The sequence below is a fragment of the Girardinichthys multiradiatus genome, chromosome 6, assembly GCF_021462225.1.
Source record: "Girardinichthys multiradiatus isolate DD_20200921_A chromosome 6, DD_fGirMul_XY1, whole genome shotgun sequence".
Classification (NCBI taxonomy): Eukaryota; Metazoa; Chordata; class Actinopteri; order Cyprinodontiformes; family Goodeidae; genus Girardinichthys; species Girardinichthys multiradiatus.
Window position 1 is genome coordinate 43,419,577 of NC_061799.1, and position 21,756 is coordinate 43,441,332.

The 21,756-nt window shown below is 39.5% G+C and overlaps 1 protein-coding gene across 3 annotated transcripts in view; it reads right to left on the bottom strand.

Moving 5' to 3' along the window:
• Positions 1–21,756, bottom strand: part of efr3a (EFR3 homolog A (S. cerevisiae)) — a 122,456-nt gene that overhangs the window by 19,008 nt on the left and 81,692 nt on the right. For all 3 annotated transcript variants that reach the window (XM_047367946.1, XM_047367945.1, XM_047367944.1), the window contains 7 exons: positions 13,391–13,469; positions 9,067–9,202; positions 3,530–3,697; positions 3,340–3,454; positions 2,277–2,328; positions 233–405; positions 68–143 (listed from right to left, as the gene is read on the bottom strand). In XM_047367946.1, coding sequence (XP_047223902.1) covers positions 68–143; positions 233–405; positions 2,277–2,328; positions 3,340–3,454; positions 3,530–3,697; positions 9,067–9,202; positions 13,391–13,469 — 799 coding nt within the window. The remainder of the gene's footprint in view (positions 1–67; positions 144–232; positions 406–2,276; positions 2,329–3,339; positions 3,455–3,529; positions 3,698–9,066; positions 9,203–13,390; positions 13,470–21,756) is intronic.

Here is a 21,756-nt window from a genome sequence, read left to right on the forward strand (position 1 = left end):
TGCCTGTGAAAAATAGCTTGAAGTGAAAAGGTGACTCTTAAAAAATATTGATTTGTTTGGTTTTTACCTTTTTCATGAATGCAACATCTTGTTTAGAGATTTTCTCTCTTTTAATCTTCAGCGCTGCAACATTTGGGATAACTCTGCAAGAAGGAGAAAAACAGACCTCAGCTGTGAAAATGCTCTCTTAGAAAGCAGAAATAGGATGTGGATCGGCTAACTGCCTTGTTACCTGATGCCGCGTAGCTTGGCGCGGTTGTCATGGCGATCAATGATGTTGTGGAGGATCTCGAGGACCAGCTGCCTCAACTCGCTGTCCTCCATCAGCGAGATGGAAAAGAGCGGGTCCAGGAAGGGAGGAGGCAACGCAGCAGACATGGACTTCGACTTGAATCCAGAGGTTACCTGAGGAGGGAAAAGAGAGAGAGAGCCGAGTCATCAACAAGCAGGAGGCGTCTAGTCAGCTTAAAGGTTACGTTTACAAGCAGCAGAAATGGTCCAGATGTTAACTTTCGTGTCTTGAGTAACCACAACATGAGGATCAGTTTAAAAACCAAAGATTAATCTGATGTTTGAGATTTGATATCCGGCTGCAGGTGAGCTTCAGATTTCAGGCTTTGATTTCAGCAGCGATGAACAAACACTAACAGCAAAACTGATCTTCAGTTATATGCTGCTCTTCGCCCTCCCCATATTCCACCATAAATGCCCCGAGTAGCTTTTCCACTTCACAGCCAGAGAATCAGCTTTAACCTTCAAACAGAAGGGTAACCCTCAGCTATCTTTGTTTTAGCCCAACAGTCTGCAGTGTCCCCACAGTTTGCACACTACCACTGTTAAAACATATCATGACCGAAAACCCATTCCTGTCTGCTGCTCGGCCCCATCTGCAGCCTCAGGGCTATAAATACTCAAAACTTTCACCCTTCATCCAGCTGCAGCGAGAAGCAGGTGGCATCTAACTGAGGAAAGACGAGTATAGGTGTTGGGTGGGAGCTATCTGAGAGCGTGAATGAGGATGCCACATGAAAACGTGCACTGCAGCTGCTTTCAGAGGTGTTTGGATATCTGTGTGGACAAGGATGGATTTGGTTAAGTGTGTGTTGCACTGGCTTCTAGAGGCATGCATGGTTGCATCTCTGCATGGATAAGGATACAAAAAGGAACAATGTGCAATACAGCTGCTCTCTGATGTCTGTGTTTGCATCTCCGGGTGCTCATGCATGCAATTGGAAAAACGTTAGCTGCAGCAGCTTTTAGAGCCATGTGAGCTGGCATGACAGGCCAGATGAGATGCAGTGGGAAGAGAGTACGGTGCAGCGGCTGTCCGAGTCATGTGTGTTAGCACCTCTGCATGCACAAAGATGCAGCAGAAACAGTGTTTGCTACAGGAGCTTTCAGAAGTACGTGTGTTTTCATCTCAAAGCCTAAGGATGCAACACGCTATCTGCAGTAGCAGAAGTTCACACACATGCATCTCTGATTCTTCACAAGGTTGCAACATGGGGGAGTGTGTGCAGTCGCAGCTTGGTGTGTGTTAGCGTCTCAACTTGGTGACACCTGTTCCTCCTCATCTCGTGAGATGAGGCTCTCACTCTGGAGGAAGTAATGAAATGACTTCATGGAGACTTCAGGTGGTTATAACGACAAATAAAGACATTATGACAAAAAGCCCTTTTCATCAAGGTAATCGTAATCAAACAGGATTGAAACGCAGTGACATTAGATAAAAGTGAATACTCTGAGCTAAATATTGTCCAAATCTTTACATAAAGAGAATGAATTCATTTTTTCTTTCCAATGGGAAGTTAAATTTTGATAGAAAATGATGTAAAGAAAAGCCCTTAGTTTGCTATGAAAAATTACTTCATAAACAAAAAATATTCCTCACACTACATGCGCTGTTCTTTGTGGAAATGTTATAGATATATTGCATTAAAATGCCTAAGAAAAACTGCTAAAGCTGGCATTATTTAATCCCCCGAAAAAATGGGCCACAATAGAGCATCTGAATAGCCACAAGCGGCTCCGGAGCCACAGGTTCAGGCCCCCGGTCTAGAGCCGGGTGTTTATACCTTTAAAGGAAGAGTTACATCAATATTAAATGTAACATTTGTGTTTTCTTTGCATGTTGAAAAGATGATATGAATGATACCAAACAACACATGGATACACCGTGGTGCGATTTTCATGATATTTTGCACTAAATCAGAGGACAGATTCTCATATTTTAGTCTAATTTTACAGGATAGAGGAGGTGAAGGAAGAGGTCTCACCATGATGAGGGAGCTGAGCAGCATCGTCTGGATCCTCTTGGTTCCCTGATGCCTGAAGTCAAACATAACCAGTCAGTAACAGAGCTGCAGTAATGATTTCATCCAATATGAGATCCTCTCACTAGAAGACTCTTCTGGAAACAAAACTCCTTCTATATTTTCCTTTAATTATGATTTTGATACACTGTAGTGACACCAGGTCAATAACTCCAACAGGACCAATCTGAAGGTGGAAGAGAAAAGTTCCCCTGTGGTGATAAATAGTGCAACTCTGCACTGAAGTCGACAAGCAGCAGATTCAAACCTTTGCCCTGCAGCGGTAAAGGAAGAAAGCCTGTAATTCTGTGAGGAGGAAGAGGAGAATGACGTTCATTCGATTTGGGATTATGTTTCCTTGCTCTCCTGAGGCCTGATGGATTTAACTGCTTTTTCCTTTTTCCATCTCGGTGACCCGGGAGCAGAAAGCTCTGCGGGGCGTCCTGGAGGGGACGTGAGGGCAGATTAAGATTTTACTGTGAGTGTTTTTGTCCTCTGAACAACGCCGCTATGATCAACTGAGGGTCCAGAGCTACACGGTGAAGGTCTTCATGTGGCTGCAATCAGATGATCTGCAGTGAAGCACAACAATTTATCAGGAAAAAACATCTTCATCCACATTGTTCTGTCTGGTCACAGCAGCAGCAGGAGAATACAGGGGATCCATTAGTTTCTATTGGTCCAATTCAGCACCTGGTTTGGATCTTAGATAAACGAAACGGTTCAGGCAGAATAATAAACCTCATCTGAGGAGAGAATAAAAAGCCTCCAGACACATCCGACCATCAGACTCTAGACTGGGATGTAGGCGGACATCCATCAAATCTGGTTTTATTTCCTATTTCTGTCTGTTCTGTCAGAGTTTCCTTTGAGGTTCTTTGGTGGTGACCCAGAAACAAAATGAATAGCTGAGTGAAGTCAGGGTGGATCTGCTGGGTTCTGTAAAGCTTCTAGGATCTGTTCACTGCCTGACTCACACCCTGCATGGGAACCCGGGGCCCTGGGATATAATGGGAATGTGACTCACCCTATCTTAACTGTGTCCAAGGTGTGGCAGGGGGTCCCATACACTGGCACTTTACCCATGATGAACATCATGACTTCAGCTCGCTGGTAATCTGGAAGATTTCCACCAAAAAACCCTGCAGAAAGGAACAGAGAAGTGAGTCAGAGCTCCAACACTGCTGCTTAAAAACAGAGCGAGGAGGATGCTGCACCGATGGTCTGGATGATGGCGTTCTGGACGATCCGCTCATCGCTCTCTCTGCCACGGACGGACGAAGCGCTGCTGCTGGAGTTTCTCCTGGAGCTTTCACCCAGCTCGAAGTCCACGCTCATCCTCAGGTGCTTGAGCAGAGTGTTAAAGACCTCCAGCACCGTCGGACCTGCAGTCACACAGCAGCAGTTTAATAACAAAAGCAGCATTTGAACAGAAATACAGCCAGAAAAACACCTTGAACAGAATCAGCTTTATTGGCCAGGTTTGTGCTTATAAACAATTTGACTTTAGTTTCACGCGCTCACATCGAACAGACATGAATAATATATATAAAGTTTAGAGATAAATGAAGGATGACAAAGGATGAATGTACGGTCATGTACAGCCAATTGTTTATGAGGTAGTGATGGTGGAAAATATGTTTTGTTTTAGTTTTACAGCAGAGTAGCTGACTGTAAGGGGCTGTAAGGTGTTCAGAGAAACAGCCTACTAGGGTTCTGTTGCGCCACCTGAAGGTAAACGTTTAAACAGTTTCACTTTTTCACCAATTCCATCAGGAGGAGGAAACAATCTCCATTTTAAAGCAAGGTGGTGGAAGCATCCTGCTGTGGGATGTTTTCATCACCAAAGACTGTAGATGTGGTACAAAATAAAATCAATCTGACATATTTCAAGTTGATTTTATTCTCAACCTAATCTAAGTTTATTTTTTTACTTTATATGATGGTCTTACATGTTTTAAATCGTTTTATTGGTTCTTGTGCAGCAGTTTAAAGATGGTTGATGTGAATCAGATTGAATGATTTCTTCATTTCAGTCTGTTCCTGTTATTTTTAAACAGGTTATTAAAATCAGGATTTGGTTCAAAACTATAAAAAAAAAGGTAAATCTTAATCGACAAACTTACTTTTACTTTGAAAAGAAAATTAACTAACTAATTAAAAAACGTATTTCTCAAAAATAGACTGAAAGGACTATTTTCTACCCAGAGCAGAAAAACATGAAAGCTTTACTAAAATCTGAAGAAACTCCAGTTTATCAGGGATAACGGAGAAAATCTAAACTGGACAGCTGCGATCAGAGGGCACCGCACCAAGAATCATCATTTGGAAAGTTTATGTAATATTTTTGGTTTCGGCATAAGAAGAAGAACAGCCAGCAGGAATAAATACGGATCATTTTCCAATATGGTCATCAAAGTTCGCCTCAGCAGCAGAGGAACCTCAGAGAGCAGAAACCCCTGATGGGCTGTACTCAACTTCGTCTGGAATATTAAACTCTAATTCAATTAATCACAACTAATCACTGACAAACAAAACAATGTTTAATCAAAATCCAGGTGTAAACACTCAAATCAAGTATGTCAAGGAAGCGAACAAAGCTTCAGATTAGTGAATATTAGAGGATTTTTGTAAAAATGTGCAGCGATTACTTATTTTAATTTTTATACATAAAAAAAAAAGAAAATCACACATCCTCGTTTTATTATAGTACCTAGAGATGCACAATATATCTGAACGAACATCGTATCGACCGATGTTCGTTCAATTTGCAGCATATTGGTCCAATAGGTCAAACTTGGCTGGTATTTTAACCAGTGTTTATTTCCATCTTGTTGCAGTTAGAGAGAGTTTTCTGTTAAGTGAGTCTTCGGCCATAACAGCCATATTAATATTGGATATAGATATAGGCCCAGATTTTCATATTGGCAAATATCTGGTTGAACCCACGTTACAAACAACTGTCTGAACAACTCCCAGCTCTAACAGAAGGTAAAGCACATAGTTCCTAATCATCAGGGTGGTATTATGGGCTTTTCTAACACTGATGAGCAGGGTGTTTTTAAAATCATGACAAAACCAAAGTAAAAAAACGTGCTGAGTGGGAATAACTGTGCTTCAGTACTTTTGTAATGGCACCTCTGATTAGTTATGAGTTTCAGAGAAAATGATTCTGTTAAAATGATCCATTTACATCCCAGAATAATGGATGTAGAAACAAAAAGTGCTTGGTTCCGATAAGCAGTAGCGGTGCTTTGGTTCTTGGTGCTCAGATTTTAAGCAGTTATACCAGAATCCACATTTTCTAAAACCAAATTTAGCTTTGAAACAAACACACATCTGCAGCAAGCTGCAGAAAAGTACAGCCCACAGTAACAGCAGGCCTAATTTATTCTGTCACAGAAAGCAACACCTCAGATTAACATTTAGTCAGTGCTGACTGGTTCAACCCTGACTGCCTGGGGCCCCATGAGCCCTCAACGCTCTAAAAATGAGCTGCACTGGAAATCTTTCATAAACGGACAGACGTTTGCAGAATGTAAATCCTTCAAATGGACAAGCTGATTCTTCCAGAGTAAACACCACAATAAAAACATTTAACCTGAGGGAAAAGGTGTGATACTCACCTGGTTTTCTGAAATAAAAGACCAATCTACTGTAGAGACCTTGTTAACATCACCCTGCTGCTCTACGCACCACTATCAGCTACACTATCACAACACGACTATGATCTGCAGCTTCCCCCCCCCACTCTGGCTCTGGTTTAGAAAAACTAAAGAACAAGGAGTGACCAGAAGAAGAAACTTTACAATGAAAACCTTAAATGTACAAAATGTATTGTTTTGCTGTGCTATTTATTGTTGTTTTTGGCATTTTCTAAAAGTTTTGAATTAAAGAACACTTTAGAACCATTCTGGATGTTATTTTTGTCAAAGACAAACATCTTTAAAACTGTAAAATAAAAACAAACTATGTTTCTTAAGGATTTATTTAGAGCATCAGGTTCTTCTGTGCTTCTGGTCACTCACTGTTTTCTTAAACTACTCATGGATTCCTGCTGGGATTTAAAGGACCTCTTTAATATGAACCCAGCATCAACATACATAATTTCCTGCATTTTTTGTATTTAAAACAGAATATATGCTTTATTCATCAGAAACATTTATACAAAAACTGTATTTCAAATTTATTTTCATATAGCTTGAATTTGAGTCTGAAGTAAAAGCACTAAAAGGGTTTTAAATTGTAAAGCTCCGAACAAAACCGAAGACATAAAAATTGTGAAATGAAACAAATGGGATCTAGTTGAACAAAACAGACTGATTCTGATTGAAAACTTCAGTTAAGGGGAAAAAGTATCAGAAGAGAAGTCAGAAAAAGAAAACGGAGCAAACTTTAGACTCCAACTTCTCTAAAACTGGAGTTAGCGTTAGAAATGAACCAAATAAAGAACGCTAACCCTAACAGGTTGTATAGGCAGCCAAATGTTCTAAGTCCTGACAATGTATTTAGAGTTCAACATTTCCTTAGCTGAAGAAAAGTACCAGAAATCTCAATGCTAAATGTTCCTGTCGGATTATAGTACACACACTTATACCGGCGGAGAGCTGTTGGTTAGAGACGTGGAACAACTCATGGCCAACAGAATCACTGGAAACATGTTGCTGCCATGTAAATTTAGCAACAGACATTGCTCAACTAAATAAATAGTCACTGTATCGATCTCATATCTAAATATTTAGTAGAAAATACCTTACTGGGAAACATTCATCAGTGAATGTTGCCTGCATATGGAAATTAGATTGATTGTTAGCTCATCTATTAGCCCAGGTTTTAGTTCAGCAATAAGATCAACTGTTAGTTTGTTCATCTGTAAGCTTAGCGTTCAGCTCAATTCAAAAATCAGCTGTTAGTTTGAATCTCTGCTAGGTGGTTAGCTTAAATTGTAAGTTGAGTTTTTGTTTAGCAGTAACTTCAACTGCTTGCTTGCTTCTAAGGTCTGTTTAAGTCTATTTGTAGCTCGGTTGCTAGCTCAATTCTTAGCTCAAAGTTCAGTTTAGCTGTAAATTTGACTGTTATCTTGCTTTGTAGCTTGGCTGTTAATGCATTTGTTAGCTCAGATGATAATTTGACGTTTATCTTAGCTGTTGACTTGATTCTTCACTCATTTTGTAGCTGTAATCTTAGTTCAGCTCTAAACTCAACTATTAGCTCAATTTCTGGATTGGCTGTTCGCTTGAATTGTAACTCGGGTCTTAGGTTGATCTAAGCCAAATCATTTCTTAGCTTGGCTGTTGGCCCAATAGTCAGCTCAAACTCTTAGCTCGCCTGTTAGCTTGCTTGCTAGTTAACCTTTTAGCTTGCATCTTAGTTTAAGTCTTGCACTTCAACTGTTCTTAATTTAACTGAAGCTTGCCTGTTAGCTGCACTATCATGAGAAATCCTGATTCTCCAAACTAAGATGGTTCTGGCTGCTGTTAACAGATAGCTAATAACTACTCAACAAAAACCTTCCAAAACACAAAAAAATCCCTTTAAGATCAAACTTTTTTAACCGACTGACCATTTCCTAAACTAATTGTGGACTACTGTTCTTTAGTATTTAGTGTAAAGGTTTAAACAGTGGATTTGTAAAGCACCAGTTTGATAAAATGGAGGAAATAAGTTAACATTTAATTCTTTATGTCTTCGGTTTTGTTTCAAACAGGATAAAGTGTATGCAGCATCTATGACAGCTCTAATAATCCCAGGGTGCTTGTTAATGTCAGGCGAGGGAAAAAGCTGCAGACATCTTTAACCACAGGATATGTGTACTGTACCGAGCCACAGATTGGGAGGAGTCGGGTTTTCACTTTCAAAGTTGAACACGTCGCTTCCCTTGGACTCTTGGATCATTCCTGTCCACAAGGAATTTAGTTTAAAATTTTCCCAAACACACACAAACCAAAGGTTGACTGAAGCAGAAACGGTTACAAGTTTTTCTGAATAAATCAAAGTTTCTAATTATTTCTTCTGCTGGGAGATTTTCACCATCATTTAACAATAGAAACATTTAGTCAGGACAAATTAAAATGCTAATTTGTTTTCTGTTCATTTCTTTCTGTACTCAAGGTGACCACCTTCATGCTTCAGAAGTATAATTATCACATACATTAGCAGGAAATAAAAACAGAAGAGCAGATAGATTTGGTGAGGGATTAAAAAAAAACCTTTGATAATTTGATTTTTGTCCACAATCAGAATCAAGCTAAGACTGACTGAATATTGATGAATATTATAAAACAATCAAGCTTTTAGCTTCAAATTAAATTCCTCTGTTAAACTGAGTAATACATCTTAAGCTTTATACCTGGTAGTTTTAAGATCATCTCTTTGAAGAAATGAAAGACTTTATTTTTGCAAGTTTTCATCATAATTTGTTTCATTGCTGATTAACCAACCATTTATTTCGACACCTACGAAATGTAATTTTTTTAAAAGGGAAAAACAGCCTAATTTGCCATTTTCTTCTCCATCTGGCTGCAGTGAAGTGGCTTAATTGACTTTTTCTCTGCAGATTGAGGCATTTCTATTAACACTTCATGTGAACCGTGACATTTTCTCTGCCTGGCAACACACTGCAGCACATCTAAAAAAAAAAACACTCGTCTTTCAACTGATTTCAGCAGTGTGAGATTAATATTTTAAAAGGTCATCAAAGACGGCTGGCAAACAATCATCTTCATGATGGAACCAGAACATTTGCTGGACGCACCTACAGATCCTTTAGCAGCGATGGCCACCGTCTCCAGCAGGACTTGGACGATGCCGGCTCTGACCCGGGGTGTGCTCTTGTTGTGCGTGTCCAGGTGGTTCAGAACCTGCTGGATCACGTGGTGCGAGTGCTGAGCCTGGAAGAGTCAGAGAAAAATACAAACAAATACTGAACTGAATAAACTGAGCAATTTTCTAATTAATGGAGAAACTGTTTTTCATGGGTTTTATGTAATATTTTATTTGATAAAACTCTAAATTGTAAAGGTATACAGGTCCTTCTCAAAATATTAGCATATTGTGATAAAGTTCATTATTTTCCATAATGTCATGATGAAAATTTAACATTCATATATTTTAGATTCATTGCACACTAACTGAAATATTTCAGGTCTTTTATTGTCTTAATACAGATGATTGTGGCATACAGCTCATGAAAACCCAAAATTCCTATTTCACAAAATTAGCATATTTCATCCGACCAATAAAAGAAAAGTGTTTTTAATACAAAAAACGTCAACCTTCAAATAATCATGTACAGTTATGCACTCAATACTTGGTCAGGAATCCTTTTGCAGAAATGACTGCTTCAATGCGGCGTGGCATGGAGGCAATCAGCCTGTGGCACTGCTGAGGTCTTATGGAGGCCCAGGATGCTTCGATAGCGGCCTTTAGCTCATCCAGAGTGTTGGGTCTTGAGTCTCTCAACGTTCTCTTCACAATACCCCACAGATTCTCTATGGGGTTCAGGTCAGGAGAGTTGGCAGGCCAATTGAGCACAGTGATACCATGGTCAGTAAACCATTTACCAGTGGTTTTGGCACTGTGAGCAGGTGCCAGGTCGTGCTGAAAAATGAAATCTTCATCTCCATAAAGCTTTTCAGCAGATGGAAGCATGAAGTGCTCCAAAATCTCCTGATAGCTAGCTGCATTGACCCTGCCCTTGATAAAACACAGTGGACCAACACCAGCAGCTGACACGGCACCCCAGACCATCACTGACTGTGGGTACTTGACACTGGACTTCTGGCATTTTGGCATTTCCTTCTCCCCAGTCTTCCTCCAGACTCTGGCACCTTGATTTCTGAATGACATGCAGAATTTGCTTTCATCCGAAAAAAGTACTTTGGACCACTGAGCAACAGTCCAGTGCTGCTTCTCTGTAGCCCAGGTCTGGGGAATGCGGCACCTGTAGCCCATTTCCTGCACACACCTGTGCACGGTGGCTCTGGATGTTTCTACTCCAGACTCAGTCCACTGCTTCCGCAGGTCCCCCAAGGTCTGGAATCGGCCCTTCTCCACAATCTTCCTCAGGGTCCGGTCACCTCTTGTCGTTGTGCAGCGTTTTCTGCCACACTTTTTCCTTCCCACAGACTTCCCACTGAGGTGCCTTGATACAGCACTCTGGGAACAGCCTATTCTTTCAGAAATTTCTTTCTGTGTCTTACCCTCTTGCTTGAGGGTGTCAATAGTGGCCTTCTGGACAGCAGTCAGGTCGGCAGTCTTACCCATGATTGGGGTTTTGAGTGATGAACCAGGCTGGGAGTTTTAAAGGCCTCAGGAATCTTTTGCAGGTGTTTAGAGTTAACTCGTTGATTCAGATGATTAGGTTCATAGCTCGTTTAGAGACCCTTTTAATGATATGCTAATTTTGTGAGATAGGAATTTTAGGTTTTCATGAGCTGTATGCCAAAATCATCCGTATTAAGACAATAAAAGACCTGAAATATTTCAGTTAATGTGCAATGAATCTAAAATATATGAATGTTAAATTTTCATCATGACATTATGGAAAATAATGAACTTTATCACAATATGCTAATATTTTGAGAAGGACCTGTATTGTATACTGTGCTGTAAATGGTTCCTTTAAGTATCTAAATACTGCAAGATGTGGAGAATCAATTTCATCTTATGTTTCATCTAACCCTTACAACCTATATAATTCTGACCTTATATTTAATTTACACTATTTCTGCACAAACAAACACTAAAATAATGCAGCAGGTAATGGTGAACAATAAACAGACTAAAACAATTCAACAAACAGAGTAAAGCATTTAAGTAGCCAACATTTTGAGACTCTTTAGGTTTGTTATCTGTTGAATCATAAAGAATCCATTTCTTTCATTTGTTTATAAAAGCATTAACTTCTGACTGAGAAAATAGGTTCTTTTTTCTGTTTTCTCTCTCCAGTATCCAACCAGTGCCGTGCAGCAGGATCCCGTTGTTGCTGGAGGTCACCCTGTAAACTCCTTGTAAGCTCCACATCATTGCCGTTGGTTCACAGGCTCTTTTATTTGAGCAAGAAACACAATCTTTCCTGTTTATGGTTGTAATTCTACTCCAAAGCCAGAACATTTCTGACCTTACCACGTGCTATCGGTGTGTTTTACCCTGGGATCTCCGCATCTTCACAGATATAGGTATTGAGAACTAGATCTTTAGATTTTACTTCAGGAGGGATAAATTAGTGAGGTAGATTTTTCCAGGCAAATGTTCTGGAGCTTGGCGTTTCATGTTGGGATTCACACATGGAAAACCCTCTCCATTATTTTTCTGCTCGTTTCCTTCTTAAATTCAGCTTTAATTTGCAAACCAAATGTTTTGCAGCTTTTCTGTTCCTTCAGTTATGGATTGAAGAGGAAAGACTGTGAATAACCAGAAACCTCCATGACTCCACTTATCTATTGTTCAGGCTACAAAAAGCACTACTGGATCACAACCAGCGCCGGCTGCCATCAGAGACATTATAAAAGGTTAGACCTTGGTTGCTACAAAGGATTAACTGCGATCACTGGATGAGCTGACCCACAAGGAATGTAATTATCACATATATCTGATATTGTACAATCATTTTAGGATTGAGGAATGCCAACATTCAGAGCGCTGTTCAAAGTCATGTCTGAGCTGGTCGTGCTTCGTTAATCAAGGCCCTAACTGTGGCGTTTTTGGGTCAAATATTTCCTCTTTCTTGTCTCTAAGAGTGTGAGATTAAAAACTGCCATCCTGAGCCGTTTCCTCCTGCTGAGAGCCAAAAAAAAAAAAAAAAATCAATGTTTGTCTGTGATTGATTTCCTGCTGGGCGACGGCTCGAGTAACGGGCTCAAGGTGATGGCTTTAGAAACCAAACATTACGTTGGCTGCTGCTCTTTCTGAAAGCTGTGTGTGAAATGGATCTCAGAATATCATCAGCCTCCGTTTTAAAGATCGATTTCATCTTGGTAGAGGCAGAGAAATGCTGCAGTACCTCTGAAGGCAGAATCTTCGACATTGTTTCAGGAGGGTAAACATGGAGTTTTTTCTGTCACTTTCAGATCAAAGAGGCTCCTCACACTTGAGATGCAAATCTCCCACAACAAATCAAAGTGACAAACTCTGACATAAAGGACGCATGGATAAAAAACACAAACTACACTGCAAGAGCGTTCTCTAAAAGAGCAAAGACGAGGAGACCAGCACCCCCATGTTGGTCTTCTCCTCCAGGTTTGTCTTTATGCAACCGTTAAGTAGAACGATATTTACAATTATTGTGTCCAACATAGATGCATGAAAATATCCAGTTCTCTTAAGGTTACTAAAGACACATATTTAAGATTTAATTTCAAAACAAGAAGCTATGAACAGACTCCCTATGGTATCCTGCAGGGGTGCTAAACAGCTAAATAAGAGGAATGAATTATAACTTAACATATATCACATTCTTGCCATAGGTTTGTAGAACACTGTACAACGATTAAGTCTATGAGAAATTTAATCTACTTATAGTAATTATAAAATGTATAAATGGTGAATATGAATGATTTCTGTTAGTTTTACCATAGAATGTCTCCTAAATACATAAATTGCATATGTTCAATGGTATTCAAGTACATCAATTATTACCAATAATAATGATAAGAATGATAATAATAATAAAAATAATAAGTATAATGATCTTGTTTTTTGGCAGATTTTTACAAAGACGTTTAAAGAAAGAGGAGGAGGATAGCTGTGGTTCCAGCTGACTAACCACAACCTGTCGCTCCAGATATGAACCTCATGGGCTCCTCTACTAAGAGGAAGTGAATGCCGAATGCAGTGGAGGTTCTCAGGAAGCAGGATGGTTGACAGTTTATAATGTTCTAAAATACTATTCTGTTCATGTTGTTTGTGTTTTTATTATACATTCTCATAGAAACTTTTTTTTTTTTTATCAATGAACCATAAATGTTCTTTGATTTTCTACAGGAAAGAACATCCTATATCCTGCATTAAGACTCTGGGGTGAAATATTGAAGTATTTTAATAATGAATGCCATATAAAAGGTTTGCATAAATGTTACCTGGATGGAGTACATGATGATTCTGAAGCAGGACACCGCAAACTCATTGGGGTCCCACAGGTGGTGATGGTCCAGGTGACTGCAAAAGTCCAGAAATAAATCTCTTTAAAAAGACATTTTGGACTGATTTTAAGTATTAATACATCATGTTGTCAAGGTTTGATAAGATAAAGTGGCTTATTAGAGGGATGCATTATAAAAAATGTCCTTATTTTCCTTCCTTCTTGCTTGCTTTTTTTGAGGAGGGATGTGTTTGGTTGGTTGGCCCAAGTTTAATTCATCATTCACTTTTTAAGAAAGGATAGATTAAAAGATGTGATGTTTATTTTATCTGTTACTGAATGAAATAAAATGTAGTAAATAAAAAAAAACAGCTATTTTATTCCTAACTGTTGTGGCCAGAGTTTGCATCACACCTGTTAAAAACACAGGTTTCTGTGATAAATCATTAAAAAGCTGCAGAATAACTAATTACATGGAGGAAGAATGTTAGAAACAGAACGCTGTAACAACCGTTGAGTCAGTGTGCAACCCCTTAAACTAATACTTTATTACAGCATCTTCGGTTTCAGGAGTTACCTGGAGAGGGCTGGAGATAAGATAAGTCATCACAATCTGAGAGCTTTGGAAACTTTTGCAGGGCACAGTGGGAATATATTGCTGCTTTATGCTCAAAGACTCCTGCCAAAAAGACTTGATGCTGAACTTAAATCTTTTTCAGAGAGCAACCAGGTTGCACAACCTGGTTGTACAACCAGGTTGTGCAACCTGGTTGTACACATAAAACACAGTTTGGGTGGCTGTTGGGGGTAATTATACTGCTGGAAAACAACTGCTCCCAGGTTTCATCCACCTCTGGATAATAATGTTCTTTGTATATAGAACAGGAAAAATCATCTCAAGGATTTTTACCCAAATTAGTTTGATAGTTGAAGAGGTTTGAATCTCAGCAAGTCAAGAGTCGCATTCATTCATATTTTATGCCTTTGTTAAATCAAAGTGTGTGGTGTTGAACCAGGAAGACGCCTTTAACCTTTTGAGGGACGAAGCAATAAGAAAAGGTTTGTGTTTGTGCACAACAATAATAGATCCCAGAGCTATAATGATGCAGCCCAGCTGTTTAATGAAACTGTATTCTTCTGCAGAGATGGACAATAATAGTCTGATATAATAAGACAATGTAGGGGAGGACCAGTTTCACAAGCAGCAGATAAAATCAGTGCCATCCCACTGCTGCTCTCTGTGGGTATTCACAGGGAACCTGTTACTTCCACTCCAAGAGGGGGCTCAATTCTCTGAGCAGATGCTCCAGGTCAGAGCTTTAAAAATAAACTGTGTGGGTGCAGGAAGGAGATGTGAAGGATGGGTAGGTCCAGAAGGATACATTTAGTTCTGTCTGCAGGAACTGACCTGCAGCCTTCAGAGTAAACTCATCTATAGGAGGAACCTTTTATTATACAAATATTTATTTATATTGTTCTGCAAACACACAAAGCTGCAGGAAACATGTTGGATTAATCGGCAACAGGAACAAACAGCAACATTAACCTGCAAATGGGAAAGATTATACAAAACAGAAAACAATCATGTTAGTTTAGGAAATGCCTCATTCTCTCCATCAGGAACAAACATATATGTGTCAATAAGCTTTTATAAGAGGTAACACTGTTTAAAAAGATGTAGGCTCAAAGGAGTTAAATCCTACTGAGGTAACTGCCATTTATTTCTCTCTATTTATACAAAGAAAATAGTGTTATTTATAGAAAAAAAACTCTAAAGCTAAACGTTCTCAGAAAAAACAAACCAAGAGACACGTTAAACTTTTAGTAAATCCTATAAACACATTATTAACATGGAAGAAACCATTTTATGGAAACGATGCTTCATCACTTCATTTCACATGAATGAATATATTAATAAGAAATGAAAGAAAATAAAATTAAATGTTTTTTGGAAGGCTATGTGACATTTAGGAAATCATGTCTACAAATAAATGATGACATTACATAATAACCATTATTATTATTATTTTTTAAATAGCTAAGATTAAATATTTATTATCTGGAAAAAACATTGAAGGCACCAAAGAATCAAGCTGTGAGTAACTTTGTCACGTCAACATTGGTTACTGTAATATTTCTGCATATTTATAAGAGTTTTTATGCAAACATTGTGTTTTTGGGGATTCCTGTTAGTCCAAATCCTGCAGAGGTCACAGCTGTTCTGAATGCAGGCTGGAAAACCAGGCTGAAAAACCAGGCTGGAAAACCAGGCTGAAAAACCAGGCTGGAAAACCAGGCTGGAAAACCAGGCTGAAAAACCAGGCTGAAAAACCAGGCTGAAAAACCAGGCTGGAAAACCAGGCTGAAAAACCAGGCTGAAAAACCAGGCTGAAGCAGAGGTTTTACCGTCTGTACAGGACGTCAGCAAGGTGCTTTCACGCAGCTTGTTTTTAACACTACAGGACAGTTTCTGCTTCTTATTGCAACTGCTGCTTTCAGTTATTTTAGGACTTTAAGGTTATCGCTTTAGGGACGACTCAGAGCTGCAGAGAGGGCCAGAGGGTCATGGATAACATCCATACTTTCATCCACAGACATACAGAGACACATTCATCCCTTTATTCATGCCTGACAGTCTAAAGACGCGGGCCTTCTTTCAGTCTCATAACGGGTCGAACCAGCAGAGCCTCCAAGTCGCTGCTGAACTACAGACTCCATCAAACTGAGTAGCTACCTGAACTAACGAGGCTTTATGTCAGTCAAAGCAGCATTGACTTCCATGAGTTCATTATTTTAAAAAAATAAAAGAAATAGAAATCCTCAACTAGAACATTTCAAAAAAGAATCTGAAGGCTGCAGCTTCGGCCTGAAAATCCATCAAACATCAACTTCCTCCTGTTAGCCCTGGGAAGTATTCGCTACATGCTCGAGACCCATAAGATGCTGAGTCACTGGTTGCTATGGCAATGCCGGCCTTGTCCGGGGATCTGGGGGAGCCCGCAGCATCACTCCTCAAGCCTCAAACCAGCAGTCACTATGTAATAAACGAGTTTTTGAACCATGAGTGGACAAAGCTGCTGCTGGACTCTTCTACAGTTTTTATACATCCAGAGTGCTTCATGCCAGAGAACCTTCATCAAAACCTAAAGGAAAAATAACGCGGCCAAATATAAAGAGTCAGCACATTCTGGACTATGAGGTCATTTGAAACAAACTGGGTGAAAGAAATACTTTCGTTTTGATGCATAAACTGTAAGGGAATGAAATTAGCTTCAACCAACAAGTTTCAGACTATTTTACAGGGTCAACATGGACCGTGTCACATCAGCTAAAGAAATTAATTAAACACCTACATTTTATTCATTATAAAATCTAAAATAGTGCCAAAAGTAAAAATAGTGCCAGCAAAAAGATTAAAGATGCACAATTAAAGCATTAAGATCAACTTAAAAAGCAATAGTCCAAACATAGGATAAACTTAAACTTATAGTTTAAATGCATGAATTCGAATCCTTAAGCCAGTTTCTGATCTCGGAAATACGTAACGTTTTGATGCAGATTTGTTTTTGCAACAATATCTAAAAATATGAAACCAGCATTTAAAAATATTTTGATCGTCTTTCTGATAGGTCCTTAATTATTTATATTAGCAGATGTGATGCCGTAATTTAATACAAAGACCAAACTGTAACGGAGATGTTTTAGGGTCTTATTAGAGTGGAGTTGGTTAGGGGGAACTTACCGTTTCCTCAGTAAAACACACTTTTATTAAACAACTTTGATTTAATGAGTTTTTTATCTGCATGTAAATCAGCTGCTTTTCCAGAGATAAATGAAAAACAAGATCAGACACTGACATTTGAACATTTCCTCATGCAAAGATTTACCGATGCATTGTCATTTTTCCATGTGATTGTGAACACCTCGCCGAGTCTTCTTCACTCAGTCACAGCATCCAAACCGAAGAGTGTTGTTAGTGCTCCCTGATGGAGCTTTACCGATCTGAAGGAAAATTGGGTTAACTTTCCGACAGGCCGGAAGCCGGTCAGGTACGACCAAGCTGAAGCTCCGGGCACCAGCAGTTTTCCTGTAGCATCCCTACCAGTGGTCCATGAATCCTGAAGGACACGATCAGGTTCCATGTTCCATGTGTCGCTGTGGTGTTTCCCAACACTGTGGTGAACGGAGCATAGACACTGAACCAGTTTGGAGGCTGTGGACGCAGCCACCAGGATACCGAGGTTAGCAACGTCAGAAACCTTCTGTTTGCTTGCCGATCTGCTAATGCCATGAAAGAAAAGCACCGCTTTGTTAAATATTTAGAAAAAAAAAGGTTAAAACTGCTTTAAAAAACCTTAAAAAGGCTCTAAATGAAACTGAGTAATTATACTAATAATATCATAAGCAAGCTTGTCCTGGTAGACTACCTGTTGGTGCAGACTAGGAATGCACAGATATCATAATTTGGGCCGATATCAATGTTCCACATTAATATCGCTGTTATGACCGATAACTGATATGACATATTTTTCCCTACCCTTTCAACACCATGACAAAATGACCACACCACTCACATCCCTTCTCTGCTTCAGTTAAACATCCACAATCCTGTGCTGAATCACCATCACATGACCAACCGCCTCCCCCTCCAGAAACACAAATGGCAACAAGATGGAAACAAACATCGGTTGTTAATATCGGCCCAGTTTAACTTATGGGACTGGTACGATGTGTTAGAAAATGGCTGAGACAGGCCGATACTGACGTCAGCACCAATATATCGTGCATCCCTGGTGCAAACTGTGGCAATATTCCAGTATCCAATCTGTATCCTGCGGTTTACAGGAGCTTTTTTTAAATAACACGGCTGTTCAATAAAGACACAGAGAGACCTGAGGTTGCTTCACCCATCATCTTCTGGCTGCAGTGATGAAAGATGTCAGATTCAGCTCAGCTGGTGGCTTATTGATGGATCAGGGTGCTGGTTCACGGTCTTTAATCGGAGCAGAACATCACTGCTGTCTGATGAGGAGGACCTCGACTTCCTTCTCTTTTTGACAATATAGGAACATCGTGTGATAAAAACAGGTGGTGCTGCTCTTTTTCTCCCGTCTTTGAGAAAAAATGTTTGCAAAACACCATTTGAGCCCAAAGGAAGATAAGAATGCTACAAAGCTTTGAAAGTAGAGTCAAAGCAGAAAGATGAAACCATAAATCGGGTATTAGAGGAAAAAAGAAGACGACAGGGGATGAGAAAAGAGAAAAAAGATGAAGCAGCAAAAAGACAGGAACAAAAGGAAGGGAAAAGAAGAGGTGGAGGAGAGCATTAAAGAGGATTGGAAGCTGCTCTTATGAGAACACTTCTTGATAATGACGTCAATCCAAACCCCCCAAAACAGTCCTCCTCCCTGTTAACCCCAATCCTTGCTATTTATAGTCTGAAGATGCCCCCCATCGTCCTCCTCCTCCTCCTGCTGCTGCCTGCAGGAGTTCTGCAGGAGGACAAACTGGTTTCACCCTCAGACACGCAGGCAGAGAAACGGCAGCTGTTTAATGGAGAAAAAAATGAAAGGCTGGGCTGCAGAAATGGAAACACTCTGCGCCGTGCGGCTGCTTTCACGCCGTTAGTATTCTCCACGAGGCTTCAGTCATGAATGCCTTTAATATTCACAGTGTTTCAACAAGCCAGCATACATCACAGTTTAATCTGTGCGCGGGTCTGCTGGGAATGCAAAACGGAAAAATGTGTGAAAGAGAAACTGTACCACCAGACGTTCCTTAATAATCATAGACAGCCACAGAAAACCTGTTGGAAAAAAGGTCCACCAGGAAAGAGCTTCTTCAAGGCACTTTTTAGGGTGGCAACAACTACATATACATTAGGATGTTGGTTCGCCTCCCCCGCCGTTGGTGCGGTTCGTTTCTGTAGATGAAATCAAACTAGAGAGCGAACCACACCATCAGTATCGGGTTCCTTTTTGGTGAGAAACGTCTCTCATCATACTACCCTGCAGGCTTGAGCCAAAGCCAGGTAAGGTTCAAGTTATCAAGAAATGACAGATTCAGGATGAGGACACCATCCTGCTTTCCATGACCCATCAGGAGATGGTTGGTTTGGAAAATCTCCTTCAGCAGAGCTCTTATTACATTCCTTTTACATTTTAAATACCAATGCAACCACTGAAGCCTGGTTGTTTTCCCTTAAACATCAGGGGCCTCCTTCTGTGTGGCCCCTGACCGCAGTCCAAGAATGGTACAAATTTGGCCCTCCAGCAAACAGAGCTCAAGTAGATGGAGCCTTTTTGTAATTTTTTATGACTGACAGATTTATATCTTCTTATTTGGAAAATGTTGTGAAAAAAAAAAGTATTTTTCTTTTATTAGCCAAGTTTTGTTTGGTTTGATTTTATTATCATAGTAAGCAGGGCCACAAACATCCTATGACTTTTTATTCAAAACAGACTTGGTCAGAGCCCTTAATTAAACTTCTTACTGTTGTAGCTGGAAAAAGACTAAAAACATTTTATAGCCCAATTAAAATAGAAAACATTCGACCCATAAAGTAAGTAAACTGTGCACTTTTCTTTTAACAAGTTTAACATCTGAAACTCTTATGGACCTACAATATTTTTTTCTTCTCTACTTTGTTTCATTAATAAAATGATTTTACTTTTGTAATTAAACAGAAAATATGGACCCAAGAGCCAAGTACTGCAATTTTGGTCCTTGTTGCAAAAGGTTTAGAGATTTATGCTTTTAAAGGAGCCCCATTTATAAGGAAAACACATTTCTGGGTAGAGTTGGCTCTGTGGATTGAGTCTGTGCTGAACTGTGGCCTCACCTAAAATAAACCTCAACATTAGCTAATTAATTTAATTCTTCCTGGCAAGAATCAAGTTCAGTGATTGAAACCTGGGATTCATTTTGGTTTCCTATTTAACTCTGGATTTCAGTGTAAAATCCATCCTACAGCTAAAATCAGACCAGTCGCAACGTTGGCTGAACAAAAAGGAAAAATGTTCATGCATTTATTTCTTTATTACCGTCTATAGAGGCCCCTCCTATATTTATACACCAATTCCTAATGACCAAGCCCCAGCAGTGAACGCAGGTTATGAGTTAAAATATACACACCACCGCCACCATAATAAAAAAAACCCATGACCTTAATAAGGAAGTCTGCTGTACTAAAACCCTCCATAATCCATCATATCTCACATGCAAATGGTAGCTCAGCGTGTCTGACGGCAAGACTGTGCAAAGACCATCCACGTTCAGTCTGAAGTCTTAGGCTGACGAAAGGTCTTCAAGAGTAAAGACACCAGAAGAGAACAAACAAAGTCATTCATTCAACACATGAAGGTCAGAAGGTAAAAAAAAAAAAATACGATATTTAAATTTAATTAAGTCGTGCCTGAAAACCAACGATTGGGATGTTCAGGCAGCAGACCCTGGGCATTTTAATGTAATGATAATTTTTGCCACTTGTGTCCAGGATGTTGTTCTTTGGGTCATAAATAAAATCTAATGACCACAGTAGATGGACCAGTCAATCAACCCAACAGAACATCTTCATTACTGCAGATGAAGACCCGTTCCTGCCATCCTTCTCCTGCTTCATAATCCCAAAAACCATTAAACAAGACTCTGAAACTGCTTCATCTGAGGCAGAAAGTTCTCTCTGACCTGAGGAGAAGCTAACATGAGGCACCATCACTTGTAATTACTGAGAGTACTTCAACCAGGTTTATTATGCCTGCAACAATTAAACCCAAGCCTAGACTGCAGCGGGTTTTCTTGATTGTTACAGAGCATCTGCAAGCGGAAAGCATAACTCCTAAATTCATTAAAACTCCTTTTTAAGACATTTAAGAGGATAAAATGCAAGAAAGAAATTGGGAGGAAATATCTGGAGCTTTTCAACATTCAGCCTGAGTTCAAATTCTTTCAAGTCCAGGCATCACCACTGAGCTCTGATGTTGAGCCTGTCAGCTTTTCTCTAAAAACAGTCAACCTGCATTAGAGCAGCCTGACGACACAGCTCTGACTGGCCTGTAGGGGGCGCAGGATGCCAACGAGACCATGCTTCGAGCCAGACGTAAAACTGAACTTGTGGCCTATGGAAGCAAATCGTTACCATATTTCAAATGAAAAAGCATTTTCAGAAATGCTTTTTCATTTTAAGAATGTGGCTGCATTGTTTGACTCATAAATGAAATTAGTTATCAATAATCCTATTTGCATTTAATTTTCTTCTTCAAGGCTGCTCATTCTTTCACTTAATTAAAATGAAAAAGACTTTTGAGATTTATTTTTCAAAATGTACCCCAGCAAATAGATACCAAAATTCAATTTGAAATGTAA